Genomic DNA, 13,397 nt, shown 5'->3' with positions numbered 1-13,397 from the left:
TTTTAAACATGATACACATAAAACACTTATTAACAAAACAAGAACCAAAACAAAAAATACAGATGTAATCCAACATAAGACATGCAAAGTTAAAACGTATTAAATGATACAAAATAAAAGTATAAAGCATGTAACTCAAACAAGGTGTTAAGGTGCATAAAATGGAAGCATGAAATGCAATACTAAAAACTCATATGTTGAGGTTTTGTAGTTAAATGTCAGTGGCAGTGAAGCATCCACAGGATAACACTACGAATAGAACATTTATCTTCTTTTTTAAAGAATGTAACAGACTTTCCAGTTTAGTGTTATTTGCCCTCTGTGAATTCATCTCACAGCCAAAATGGAGGACTTGACCTTTGATTGAATGAGTGAACCAGATTAGCAGTGTCCCCAGATGCACTGCAGCCAAAGATTATTATTATGAATCAGTGTAACTCTCGCTTGGACAATCGTGCATTGACAAAGAAGGTCATTCAAAACGTAATGTTTGTCCACACTATAGGCAGTCTACTTCTGACTGGCATAATAACAGCAGAGATTTTGCAGTTAAAAGATGTATCCAGTTTAATAAAATAGTAACAACAGTTCCTTCCCCTCGCCTCCACAGGAGTTCCATGACAGCGCAGCTGGAAGCCAGTTTGACCAAGGCGGACTCTGAGCAGCTTGCTCGCTCTATCGCTGAGGAGCAGTACTCGGATCTGGAGAAGGAGAAGATCATGAAGGAGCTGGAGATCAAAGACATGATGGCAAGACACAAACAGGAGCTCGGTGACAAGGAGGCCACCATCAGCTCGGTGAGATCAGAGTTGGGATCGAGACCATTTATAGTTGACCGTGAAATAAAATTCCAATATAAGACCTCTTTAGTGATTTTAATGATGGGCTTCTTTGTTTGTTTTGAAATTCTGCTTAAAATTTGAGTTCTTTCCTGTACCAAAATTATTTAGAAAACCTGTATTGTTTACACCCATGTTTGCTAGCTTGCAGGCTTCTTTCCTGCCTTTTGTTGGCACTTTGCTACCTTCCTTGGCACGTTAGCGCCACCAACTGTTGATCAGTGAAACAGCCTGAAACTGGGGGTAGGAAAGGGAAAAAGTGGGTCTTGTTTACAAAAACATTGCTCCATAGCTCTTCTAGTGCTCCACAGCAGAGATATTCAACAGGGGGTCCGTGACCCATAGGGGGTCCTCAGAGTTAGTGCAGGGGGGGGCCACCAAATTATGTTAAAAAATATATATATTTTTTTAAATCATACAATGATGTACATATTATAGCATATATAAATTGACCTATTTGTGTAAATTCACACATTGAAGATTGGCTTACTTTAGGTACGGTAGCCACTATGGTAGTAATACAGTTAAGTTTAAGGAGTAACTGTGCCTTCCACATATATGTTTAACATTAAAACATGATGTATAAATAATACGTTAATATCCATTTATTTTCATCCATCCGGCCCGGTTCAACATGCAACTTAATTTTATACAATATAGGTACAGCATGACAATGGTTAGCACTGTGGCCTCACAGCAAGAAGGTTCTGGGTTCGAATCCAGGTCGTTCCGGGCCTTTCTGTGTGAAGTTTGTATGTTCTCCCTCCGGGTGGTCCGGTTTACCCCACCATCAAAAAACATGTACTAGGTTCTCCAGTCAGTGCCCCACTGGCTCAGATCTGGAGTTGGTCCCGGGGACTGTAAATGGCTGCCCACTGCTCCCTTGAGGGATGGGTTAAATGGAATTCTGCTACATGTATTTGTATGTGACAATAAAGTACCTTTACCTTTTATAGCTGTAATCAGTAGGGGGTTCCTACTCCGACTCTAAGGGGTCCTTGGCCTAAAAAAACTGGACATTGACAACACCACAGGAAATCACAGTGATTAGTAGTAAAAATGGTTAAAAGCACTTTTTCCAGTTCTTATTCACGTAAAGATCTTTGTAACTGCTGTTTTCAAATGTGCCATATGCATTAAGTTATCTTGCTTGTTTGTTACCGTATGCATGGATGAGACTCTAACTCCTCTACCCTGACACTCCTTACAGCTGGAAGAGTCCAACCGCACTCTGACCGTGGACGTGGCCAACCTGGCCAGCGAGAAAGAGGAGCTCAACAACCAGCTGAAAGACATGCAGCAACGTGAGTGTCATTTTGGAACTAATAAGCACCACGTTAAGAGAAAAAAATTCTACAGGAATGACATTTCCCTCAGTGCTGGAAAATGTGTTAAAAAGCTATCTTACATGATCCAGATGATTTATGGGGAGTGGGCTGTAAAAATGTCATGAAAAGTCGCCATTAATCTCTTCATCAGGGAACCAAGAACTTGCGCTATAATTTATGGATTACTTCACTAAAACTTATGTTAAGTAAGTAAAGTATTTGAATTAACATTCTTCTCTGCTATTTATATAGAGCTCCAGAAAATGAAGGAGGAGGAGAAGCAGATGAACTCGCTCAAACTGTCCTTTGAAAAGCTTCTGCAGAATGAACGAACGCTTAAAATTCAGGTGTGTGTCTGGGTACCTACGCAGGTCTGGAAAGCCCTGGAATATTTTCTATACTTTCCTATTTTGACTGTCGGACTTTTTTACAACTGTTATGTCACATCATTTGTTGTTAAGAATAATGTTCAGCTGCAGGCATTGTGTTGAACTCTGAGCAAAATGACTAAGATCTAAAACAAGTTTTTTTTACATCTATCCTGCAGCAAAAATTGATATTCCTGCAGGTTTCACTGTGTGCTTACTGAATTCATATCAATCACAAATAAGATCTCTGTAAAAAGCTACGTTGTTGTGTATTTGCTCCCAGGCTGTCAACAAGCTGGCCGAGGTGATGAACAGGAGGGAGACAGGGCAAAGAGGCCACCGAAGCATCGACACCGAGGTGCACAGGAAGGAGAAGGAGAACAGGAAGCTGCAGCTGGAGCTGAGAGCGGAGAAGGAGAAGCTCAACAGCACCATCATCAAGTACCAGAGAGAGCTGACGGATATGCAGGCGGTCAGTATGCCGATGCTGCACACCAGCATACGGACAAATGGCATGAATATATACACATTAAAGTGCTCATATTATGCTTTTTGGCTTATCTTTTTTGTGCACGTTATAGGTTTACAAAGTGAAAAAGCCCAAAGTCCACCCCAAAGGCACTTAACATCTCCAACAGAAAACACTGTTCACAAACTGCTCCAAACAGCTCTATTGTAGTCCAGCCATTACTTCCATGACGAACGTGCGTCACTTTGTAACACACGTTATAATGCTCGCCTAGCTGCTAGCATGGCACGCCCTAATACTCTGCTTCTGACTGGGTAGTAGTCCTTACCTAGGTACTGCGCATGTGCGACTCCCAACAAAGATGGAACAGAAGTGAGATGCCTCACTCTGTAGCTAAAACAGAGAGCTCAACACACAGGGTGAAAAGAGGAGCTGCAGCAATGTGCAGTACAACAAAAATATGGTGTTTTTTGAAAATTAAACCGTGTAAACCTATTCTGATATAACCTCTAAATACAATCATGAACCTGAAAATGAGCATAATATGAGCACTTTAAGTTGGCTTATTTTAATTTTGCAATTAAAAACCTGTTTGTGTCTCTTATTCAGCTAATAGCAGAAGAGAACCAGGTGCGTCTGGAGCTTCAGATGGCATTGGACAGCAAAGACAGTGACATCGAGCAGCTTCGTTGCCAGATCACCTCCCTCAGCGTTCACTCTCTGGACTCCACCAGCATTAGCAGTGGCAACGACATGGACATGGGTGACGGATACCCAGGTAGACAAAGTAGACTTCATCTCACGCTCTTTATTCGGGTTGGGCATCATTTTGATTTTAACAATTCTGATTCTTCCTTTCGATCGCGGTTCTTATCGATTCTCGATTTCGATTCTTTGAGGGGTGAAGTTGAAACGGGTCACATGCTTATTTCACGGATAAGAGGAAGATTTTATTTTGATTCAATGGTGATTTACAGTTTTACCAGGCTTTTTGGACCTAAAATAAAGCCACACGTTAGAGCGGCGTTTACTATGCACCATGGCTGCAACACAACAAGCGCCTGAAAGTACGGTTAAATTTGGAACCGATGGTCGGATTCCAAAATGATTCCAATAAAGAAACAATTCCATTGGAATCGTAATTTTTGAAACGATTCCAAGTTGGAACCGGTTTTTGATGCCAAATCCTACTCATTATCCTATAATGTGGCACCAACATGTACATTCAAATGCTCAAAGCCAGTCAGCAAGTACACTTCTGCATGCACTTCCTGCATTCCTCTTCCTGCAGTCTCTCTTCCTGAGTTCTCACTGTTTCCTTTGTTTTCACTTTGAGTCTCTTCCAGGCCAATTGTTTTTGACCTTTTTCCTGTTTATGCTTCTTCCTTTCCCCCCACTTTTCACCTCAAATTCTCTCCACCTTGTCCGGCACAGTGCGCATTACTCACTCTCACACCTCAGAATCAATGTCCTTCACCTACCAGCGCACACACAAATCTGTCTGCATCGACACCCGGCCCAACCTTCACTCTGCTCACACTCTCTTCGACTCTGACTCTGAGGATGAAGAAGAATATGACGGGCGGGTGGAGCAGGGCCACCGTCCCCTGGCCCTCACCTACGAACAGCCCCCTGAGGCTGAACCTGCAGGTGACCCTGCATGGCGGTTTAAATCTGGGATGGGGTTGCAAATGAAAACTGCAATTGACCTAACAATTATTTGTAACATTTATCATTTATCGAAATATTTCCTTTGTTTTAAAATTGTATTTTTTTCCTGAATGGAGAAAGAAATACCCCCGACCCTGGTTCAACCCTGCAAAGTTTCCGCTAATCCCTCTACTCTGTTGACTCTGCTGTGCTTTTACCCTGTTTAATGATCATTGGACATGTTAATGCTCACAGCTTGATGCTTGTCTGCTTTGGTCAAATTTATTTCACTGCAAAAGATGTGGGCAAACAAGTGTGAAGTTGGCGTGCAAGCTTTTCCTAAGATAGAAGTAAAAAGCTTTATTTTTCATTGCCAGACACCTGCTATATTTTGTGCTGGATATTCTTTATACTCCTTATAGCTCCCACTGAGTAGCCTGTTGTTGAAACCAAGTAGCAATGCCACTTGCCCTTTGGTTTTAGCGATTCATTATTTCCTCTCTATGTCTGTTTGAAGAAAATGCCACTAAATGCCACCATTTCAAAAATGTCAAGGTGTTCTTTTAAGTGGTTCACATGATTAAAGGCATTTCTCCTCTTTGTGTTGACATCTTCCTGTTTTTTTCTCTGCAAACTAGACTCCAGGCTGGAGGGCTGGATTTCACTTCCTACCAAGAACACAAAGCGGTTTGGCTGGGACAAAAAAGTAATGCAGCCACAACTATATCTTATATGTATGGATTTGTTTTCTTAGTAATCACCAGTATCATTAGGTCTAACCTTTTGGCCCTTGTTTCCCTTTCCTTTAAAGTTTATAGTTGTGAGCAGTAAGAAGATCCTGTTCTACAACAGCGAGCTGGACCGAGAACAGGCCAACCCTTTCATGACCCTGGACATCGAGTGAGTCATTAAACATGTAATACCAAAAATTCATAAAAATGGTAAAATGTATGTATAGAGCACTTTTTTAAACAGTATTTATTTAAGTTGTTACTACTAAGAATGGACAGCCATGCTAATTAACTAAAATCAGGGTAAACTATATGACAAAAGTATGATTTGAGAAGTCCTTTGAAAGAGAAAACTGACTCTATTAAGCATATCCTGCTGGTGCTACACATATTTTTCTATTGTTATTGATTACACATTCCTGGGTCTATTCTTAACTCTTCCATCTCTCTCCCTCCTACAGTAAGCTGTTTCATGTCCGACCTGTCACTCAAACTGACGTGTACCGTGCAGATGCCAAAGAAATTCCAAGGATTTTCCAGGTAGGACACTTCCTTCGAGGACTTTGAGCGAGGACACTTCTATTGCCTTGTCTTTCTTTCCCCTCTCCCTTTGTTCAGACTGTCAGTATTGTATCTGGTTTTCTCAATTTAGCTGTCTCAATAGATCTTCAATTAAATTCCTTTCCTTTTCTTGTCTTTCCCCAGATCTTGTATGCCAATGAAGGCGAGATTAAACGTGAACAGGAGCTTGCAGTGGAGCCCGCCCCGTATGGTGACCGCCCCTCCTACATCAGCCACAAGGGCCACGAGTTCATCCTCACTCTGTACCACTTTCCCTCCAGCTGTGAGGCCTGTGCTCGGCCCCTGTGGCACGTTTTCAAGCCCCCGCCAGCCCTCGAGTGCCGCCGCTGCCACACCAAGTGCCACAAAGATCACCTGGACAGAAAGGAGGAAGTTATTGTGCCCTGCAAGGGTCAGTATGCTCAGTCAAGAGAGAATTAAGAACTTCACTTGTACCATGGAGCTATGCTTTAAGATGGAGTACACTACCACTATTGTGCCTTGTTCAAGCAGCTGCCATTTCTGACTATAGAAACATTTTATTAAATATTAAGAGGCGCAACTATCAATTTATCATAAATGAATCTAAATCATTTAGTAAATGTATCACCCAGACAGTAAGATGTCAGGAAATAGTAAAAAAAATAAAGGTTTGGTAGTTTCAGCTCTATATACAGTATACACTATATTATATATATATTATATTTTACGCTCAATGTCATAGCAGCCTTTGTACATCGAACAGATGACCAATAACAGCCCATTATAAATTCTATTTTTGTGAAACTGTGAAAATGTTTTAATATCCTTGTTAGTCAACTTAAGATATGGTGGGCAAAATATATTTTAGTATACTGCAATCCAACACAACACTACCACAATGGACAGCCTGGAATTGCACCATAGAATTAAGCCCACATACAAAGAAATAAATGTCTGGAGAAACTCTGTTTCTGATCCATTTTAAATCTCTGTCTTCAACAGTGAACTACGACATATCCACTGCCAAAGAGCTGCTTCTGCTGACCAACTCTCAGGAGGAGCAGCAGCGCTGGGTCAGCCACCTCCTCAAACGCATCCCGAGGAAACACCCAACAATGAGTCCTCCCTCTGCGGCACAAAACAACCTTCATGAAGCGACATCAAGCTCCTCTCCGCGAGTCTCCCCGCGACCTTCACCCAGGGCTTCGCCTCGTATGTCGGCCCATCGCGGAGCCATCAAGATCCAGCCCAGCAGACAGCAGCAGCCATCAGGCAAGCCCAGGTAAGGACGGGAAAGATTCTACTGCATACAGAACATATTTTTTAATTTTCCAGCCAGATTAAGCTCAATTTGTTTCTGATGTATTTTTTACATTACTGCAATAACGATATGATCATCTTGTTCTTAAACAAAAACTAACTATGGCTGATGTAGCACTTGTTATTTTAATGTTATTTAAAAATACAACTCAGGGTGAAAACCCCAAAATATGAGCAAATCTAACAAATAATTTTTCAGTAAATTTTGGTTTAAAAAACGGATTCATGATCAAAACGACTAGCCTTACTACCTACTTTGTTGTCTCTGTTGATGATTGTCAATCAGCCCGGGACGGGTTCGGACAGAAAAATGCGGGCCGGGCTCGGACAGAAAAATGCGGCCTGATCCGCACTCTATTGCACACGAGACAGGAATTAAGATATTTATGTCCGAGCCCGACCCGAGCCCGACACAAGTTTTTTTCTCATACTAATGACACATGTACGTTTGTTTGTGTGGAAAGTCCGCTTTTATTAAGCAACTGTAGGAAGCCATTCAGAAATGTCAACAGATGAGCGCTTCAGCACACACGGGGCAACAAGCGCACGTTAACACAGGCGCGCACCTACATAATAACCTGTTTTAAATTTAAAATGTTCATTGCCTTATCGTGCTGATGTGACCGAGCCCGACCAGAACCCGAACACCATTTCTAAATATCTGTCCGTACCCGGCCCGACAGTTGAAAGGGGCCTAAAGCTGTGGCTGATGCAGGATGTCTTGCTTTAAACAGGTGCTTTCCAACCGTATAGTACTTGTACTTTTTAGAGGAAAAGTACACTTCTAAGCAGTTCTAAGAACTAGTCTCCCCCAAAATCTGGGATTGATTAAGACCCTCATTTGTCCAAGTTTGCTCTCTCAGCTACAACCTAACTGGCTCTCATCCCTCAGCACTGGCCCCATGCTCCGTATCATCCTCCACTGACCTTTGACCTCTGACCTCTCCATTCTAACGTCTCTCATGCTGGGAGACTGTAAGTAGCAGAGCTTGTTGCGCTTGTCCTCCCTCCAAAACGCTGTGCCGCCATGTCCATTAACACTCCCCTCATCATAACAAGCAGCACTTAGTCACTCAATTAACAACTCACAGCTCTACGCTGCACTCTGCTGAACCTGGCATGTATTGCCCCAGCAGTTTATGAAGCACGAAAGGCTGTTGACCCCCTCGATGATCCTCTACTGTTTCAGATTGCTTGAGTTTGGCCTTAAAGACTGGAATTGGCCGTTGGATGATGACGATAATGATGATGATGATGATGATTTGTTCTTCTGAAGGAAGTGAAAGAGGGGGTACAGAGGGTAACTGGACCTCTGCATGTGTGTTTGCAGTTAGAAGGAGGCCTTAATGCGGCCAGAGGCATGTTTTTGTGTGATTTCTAAATTTACAGTTGAGTGGGAAAACATGAACTCTGTGTTTGAACTTCATTGTTGCTACAAGAATAGTTTGACGGTTTGGGAAATATGCTTGCTGCACCTGTTTATTGCACAAAAAGCAGATTTTGGTCTGCATGTTTGGAAGAAGTAAAATATTAAAGCAATAGTTTGTCATTTTGGGAAATACACTTACACGTTTTTCTTCAGAGAGTTAAGTGACAATACTACACGCACATCTGTACATTAAATATGAAGCTGCAGCCAGTTAGCTAAGCTTAGCATAAATACTAGCAACAATACTGTCCGAAGGTAATAAAATCTGCCTACCAGCACCCCTGTAGCTCACTCAAGCAAAGCGTATATCTTAAATACCTTTGGATAGAGCCAGGATAGCTGTTTCTTTCTGTTTCCAGTCTTTCTGTTAAGCTTAGCTTCGATAGTACTGTACAGTACAGATATGAGTGCTATCAATCTTCTTATCAAATTCTCGGCAAAAAGGTAAATAAGCTCATGTCCCAAAATGGGTTTTAATATTTCACTTCTTGCATAATGCAGACTAAGATAATTCCCATTCCTGTCTGCTTTTTATGCATTTTACTCATGCATTGTGTGGCTACTGGATAGCTTCCTGGTTTAATATGTGTGGATTTTGTGTGTGCGTGCCTTTGAAGTCCAGGCATTCTGTTGGTAACATCCCAGGTTTTCACATAATTTTCCTTCTCTCTCTCTTTTCACAGTTAACCCTGGTTGATCAAAGATGTGTATTTTCATCTTTGTGCATATATGACCGCAGTCTGGATGCAGTTCCTACAGTACATGTTATTTCTTCAGGGCAGTAGACTGAAAAAAATGGACAGAAACTGGCTGTTGTCATGAGAACTGGGGCTGCCTTTGTCATTTTAACAAGAAGAAAATGAGTATGAGAGCGAGACTTCATCTATAGGAAAAGTTTTTTAAAAACTTGACTGAAACTGCCTTATTTTATAAACATCATGAAAAATATGGACATTTTATTCTGTCAGATGCAGTGACTGACATGGATTTGTGTTTGTGAGGTGTTAGTCATATGTGTGAACATTTGTATATAGGATTAAGATGTCTGTCTGTGTATTGTAACACAAAGTGTAGCTCATAGTAAATGACAACATGTCAGCAGCACATTATACATTATATGCTTGTTTTGTAAATTAATACAGTTTTCATTGCACAAAGTAGATCCATTACAACAGAAGACAGAATAATGTGAATTGAACGGAAACAATGTTTTCTTCTTTCCATTCATGACAAATTCAAATAAATTATGTAACCATGAAAATAAGTATTTTATATTTCATTTATTGTTTCAACATTCATGTTTTGAAATTCAACATGTAGGATTGGTCTCAATATATAAAAAAGTCAAGTTCAATGAGTTTTGTTATTTTTCACAGGAAGAATTGAGAAAGACTGGGGTTTGGATTTGGTTTCTCTACCTACATGTTTCCATGTTGCACTGTACTTGAATTATTAGTGTGGTATCAATGAACTCAGTGTTTGAGTTTAATCATTGTTTAAAAAAAATAGTCCCACATTTTGGGAAATACATTTTTGTTTTCTTGGCGAGAGTTACTAGGTGAGAAGATTGATACAACTTTTATATAATAATTTTATGTGATGAAGCAGCAGCTGCTTAGCTTAGCATAGCATAAAGACTGGAAACTGAGGGAAACTGCTAGCCTGACTCTGTCTGCCGTCTAGCACCTCTAAAGCGCACTAATAAACATGTTAAATCATGTTTATTTATTTTTGTTGACCTGTACCTCAATTATTAATGAGGTATCAATGAGATAATAATAATCTGAAAGGTCCCATACTGTATTGTAAAAAGTGAGATTTCTGCGTCTTTTTTTAATTATAAAGCCAGTCAAGGTACTATATAAATACTGTGAAAGTATCGTAATTCTCAATCCACAGAGAAATGCAGACAGTCTGAATTTAGAAACTGTGCCTTTAAACGAGTCGTCAGGATTTCCATACAGTTTAGATGTCACAACTTTAATATATTTAGGTAGAACGTGCCGCTAAAGTGTTATCCCACTCAGTTACCGGCTGCAAAAGGACGGTGCAAAGACTCCCAGAGCTTAGATGCAGAAGACCCAGAAACACTGACCAATCAGAGCAGACTGGGCTTTTTGGGGGGTGGGCCTTAAAGAGAGCTAAAACTGTGTGTATGAAAAAAATGTTTTTATTGAAAATGAAAGCATGTAAACATGTTCTAGTAGAAACCTCAACTCCTCAACGCAGCAGGCCCGCGTTCGACTCCGACCTGCGGCCCTTTGCTGCATGTCATTTCCCCCTCTCTCCCCCCTTTCATTTTTTCAGCTGTTCTATCAAAATGGAGGCCAAAAATGGCCAAAAAATAATCTTAAAAAATGTTCGAAAATGATATGTAGTGTGCTGTTACAAAATAACGAGATCAATGTAGAGCCCTTGACATTATAAACACAGAAATGCCATAGGAATATTGTAACGATCCTTTGGAGATGTTATATCTGACCACAGTTTATTTGAGGAGACTATTTGAACTATACCAGAATAGGTCTGTCTCTATCTTGCAAGTGCATGTGGAGTGAGTGGGCTTGACTGAAATAAATCTTTCAGAACAGCCTAAAGCCAACTGGCACTCATCATACATAATGTAATGGTTCATCAAGTTGCCCATCTGCTAAATTCGTACTTCATACTGCAGGTCTGATCCATTCTGTTTATCAGCTGTGTGACTGTATGTTCTGGTTGAATAACCTTGAAATCTGCTGTATTGACAGCTGCAACATCAGGTGGCACGCAGCCTTCTCCTCCTCATCAAGAATCAACATTAATTATATATATATATATAAATATATTATTGGATGGCAACGTTTAATTTCCAGCAAAAAAACATATAATCTACCTTATTTCAAATTGATGACCGTGCATTTTTACCTCTTTCTTGCATGCTCTCCCCCCCCCTCTCTCCTCCTCCTCCCACATATCTAAAAAATCCAAAGTACAAAAATATTGTAAACATCGATCTTAGTTTTTCCACTCAGTGGCAAACCATCAAAATCCTAAACTGCGTATGGTCACATTAACACAGACTTCAACGTCATATTTCACATTCAAGAGTTTTTAGCAGAACTATAAAATGTTTTCCAATAAACCCACATGAACTAAATTTCCAGGTTTTGTACTTTCCGTGCAGGTTAGTAGAGTCTCACAGTCTGTTGCAACTGTCTGTCCTTGACGAATGACTGTGTAGTGACTGTGTCCTTGTTTACTCAAAGAGAAATGATTAGATTGGGGGTTTCTGCTCGCCAAATGTGTGTGACCACTGCTGAATCTGATATAAGGAGCGATCTGGCTGCTACTCATCCATCTAGAAAACAACAGTAAGTTTCATTTTGTTACTCATGTTATTGAACATCATGTCTATGAACATAAGTTTTATTTTTTTACTGAACATGTTGTGCATTAACTGAAAATGATTTGTGATGTTTTGCAGTGGGGTATTTTCCTCCTCATCTTAAACTATCTGTGTATTCTTCTTCTAGTAATGAAGTCCTGGTGTGTCCTTCCTTTCTTCTGGTTGGCATATTTCTGCCATGGCAGTCTGTCTTGCCCACCACTTTGCCAGTGCTACCACAGAAAAGCTGAGGTGGTCTGCAATGAGGTTCCCCTGACAGAGTACCCCTCCGAGGGTCTCCCGATTAACACCTCCCTACTGACCATCCAGTTCACGAACATTACCTCCATCTCCGAAGAGCACCTGAACGCCACGCCTTTGCTAAAAGGACTCCACATGTACAGCAACCACCTGCAGAGCCTTTCCTCTCATCTTCTCAGAGGCGTTCCTCATCTCAACACTTTGGATTTCACAGGAAACAAACTTTCTGACCTGCCTGCAGATGTCTTCATCAACGCCCCACTGCGCAACTTGGTGCTGAAGAATAATCTGATTGAAAACGCCGATGCTGAGTGGCTCCCTGATAACAGCAACATCACCTGGTTCGACTTATCTGGGAACAGTTTAACCAAGGTCCCGGCTGCTCTGCTTCAGAAGCTGCCCCACCTGGAGAATCTGGACCTTGCCAACAACCGTCTGCAGAAGATCTCTGCAAATTCCCTGCACCCGCTGACCAAACTTGAGAGGCTAAACCTGCAAAACAACAAGCTCGACACCCTGGATGAATCTATACTTAAGAGCAATCGAAACCTCACCCATCTGTTCCTCTCTCGGAATAAGCTCAACAAACTCCCCCAAAACCTTTTTCAGGAGCTTGCTCAGCTCAAACACCTGAGTCTGGATGACAACCAGCTGAGCCACATCCCTGCAGGTCTGCTGGACCCTCTGAGCTCCCTGGACGAGGAGGGGCTGGACCTGGCCGCCAACCCCTGGCTGTGTGATGGGAAGGTGGAGTACCTCTGGAGGTGGCTTCAAAGGAACAAGAAGAAAGTCTTCCTGCCAGAGACCATCATATGTGCCAGACCGCAGTCTCTGGTGGGGCGCTCAGTAATGTCACTGACAGAAAGTGAACTAAACCTTCAGTCTTAACATTTTCCATCCTCATACTGGTTATTATCTGATCAGCCTGTCTTACTCTTCAATCACTGAAACATTCTCTTTTGTCAGTGTAATTTGAATGTACAATAAAATGTGATACGAGTAAAGAGAACATTCAAGAATGTCTGTCTTTTCTGTCTTAATTGTAGATAAAATGCACAAAGACACGGCTAGCCCGGTTGTGTCCAAAGGTAA

The 13,397-nt window shown here is 41.3% G+C and overlaps 2 protein-coding genes across 6 annotated transcripts in view; both read left to right on the top strand.

The window, feature by feature from the left end:
• LOC116066412 (rho-associated protein kinase 2-like) overlaps positions 1–9,938 on the top strand; it is a 30,655-nt gene extending 20,717 nt beyond the window's left edge. The window contains exons 22-35 of one of the 5 annotated variants that reach the window (XR_004895917.1): positions 611–797; positions 2,050–2,143; positions 2,420–2,514; positions 2,819–3,007; positions 3,614–3,782; positions 4,439–4,654; positions 5,293–5,360; positions 5,466–5,554; positions 5,847–5,925; positions 6,091–6,358; positions 6,931–7,210; positions 8,141–8,223; positions 8,438–8,548; positions 9,361–9,938. Coding sequence is in view for 4 of the 5 variants with exons in the window: in XM_031322451.2 (XP_031178311.1) it covers positions 611–797; positions 2,050–2,143; positions 2,420–2,514; positions 2,819–3,007; positions 3,614–3,782; positions 4,439–4,654; positions 5,293–5,360; positions 5,466–5,554; positions 5,847–5,925; positions 6,091–6,358; positions 6,931–7,210; positions 8,438–8,522 (1,819 nt within the window). In the remaining variant the exon portion in view is untranslated. The remainder of the gene's footprint in view (positions 1–610; positions 798–2,049; positions 2,144–2,419; positions 2,515–2,818; positions 3,008–3,613; positions 3,783–4,438; positions 4,655–5,292; positions 5,361–5,465; positions 5,555–5,846; positions 5,926–6,090; positions 6,359–6,930; positions 7,211–8,140; positions 8,224–8,437; positions 8,549–9,360) is intronic. The other 4 variants (XM_031322451.2, XM_031322452.2, XM_031322454.2 and 1 more) reach the window with 4 other exon arrangements.
• A 1,903-nt stretch (positions 9,939–11,841) lies between these two features.
• LOC116066456 (leucine-rich alpha-2-glycoprotein-like) lies at positions 11,842–13,325 on the top strand. The gene is made up of 2 exons (XM_031322559.2): positions 11,842–12,030; positions 12,193–13,325. The coding sequence occupies exon 2, from the start codon at positions 12,195–12,197 to the stop codon at positions 13,191–13,193; it is 999 nt and encodes a 332-aa protein (XP_031178419.1). The 5' UTR covers positions 11,842–12,030; positions 12,193–12,194; the 3' UTR covers positions 13,194–13,325.
• Positions 13,326–13,397: the final 72 nt, after the last annotated feature.

Source organism: Sander lucioperca, chromosome 19 (genome assembly GCF_008315115.2).
Source record: "Sander lucioperca isolate FBNREF2018 chromosome 19, SLUC_FBN_1.2, whole genome shotgun sequence".
Lineage (NCBI taxonomy): Eukaryota > Metazoa > Chordata > Actinopteri > Perciformes > Percidae > Sander > Sander lucioperca.
This window is presented reverse-complemented; position numbering and strand designations above follow the sequence as displayed.

Excerpts from the sequence above, each read along its gene's own strand:
- LOC116066456 (XM_031322559.2), top strand. The coding sequence starts at position 12,195 with ATGAAGTCCTGGTGTGTCCTTCCTTTCTTCTGGTTGGCATATTTCTGC.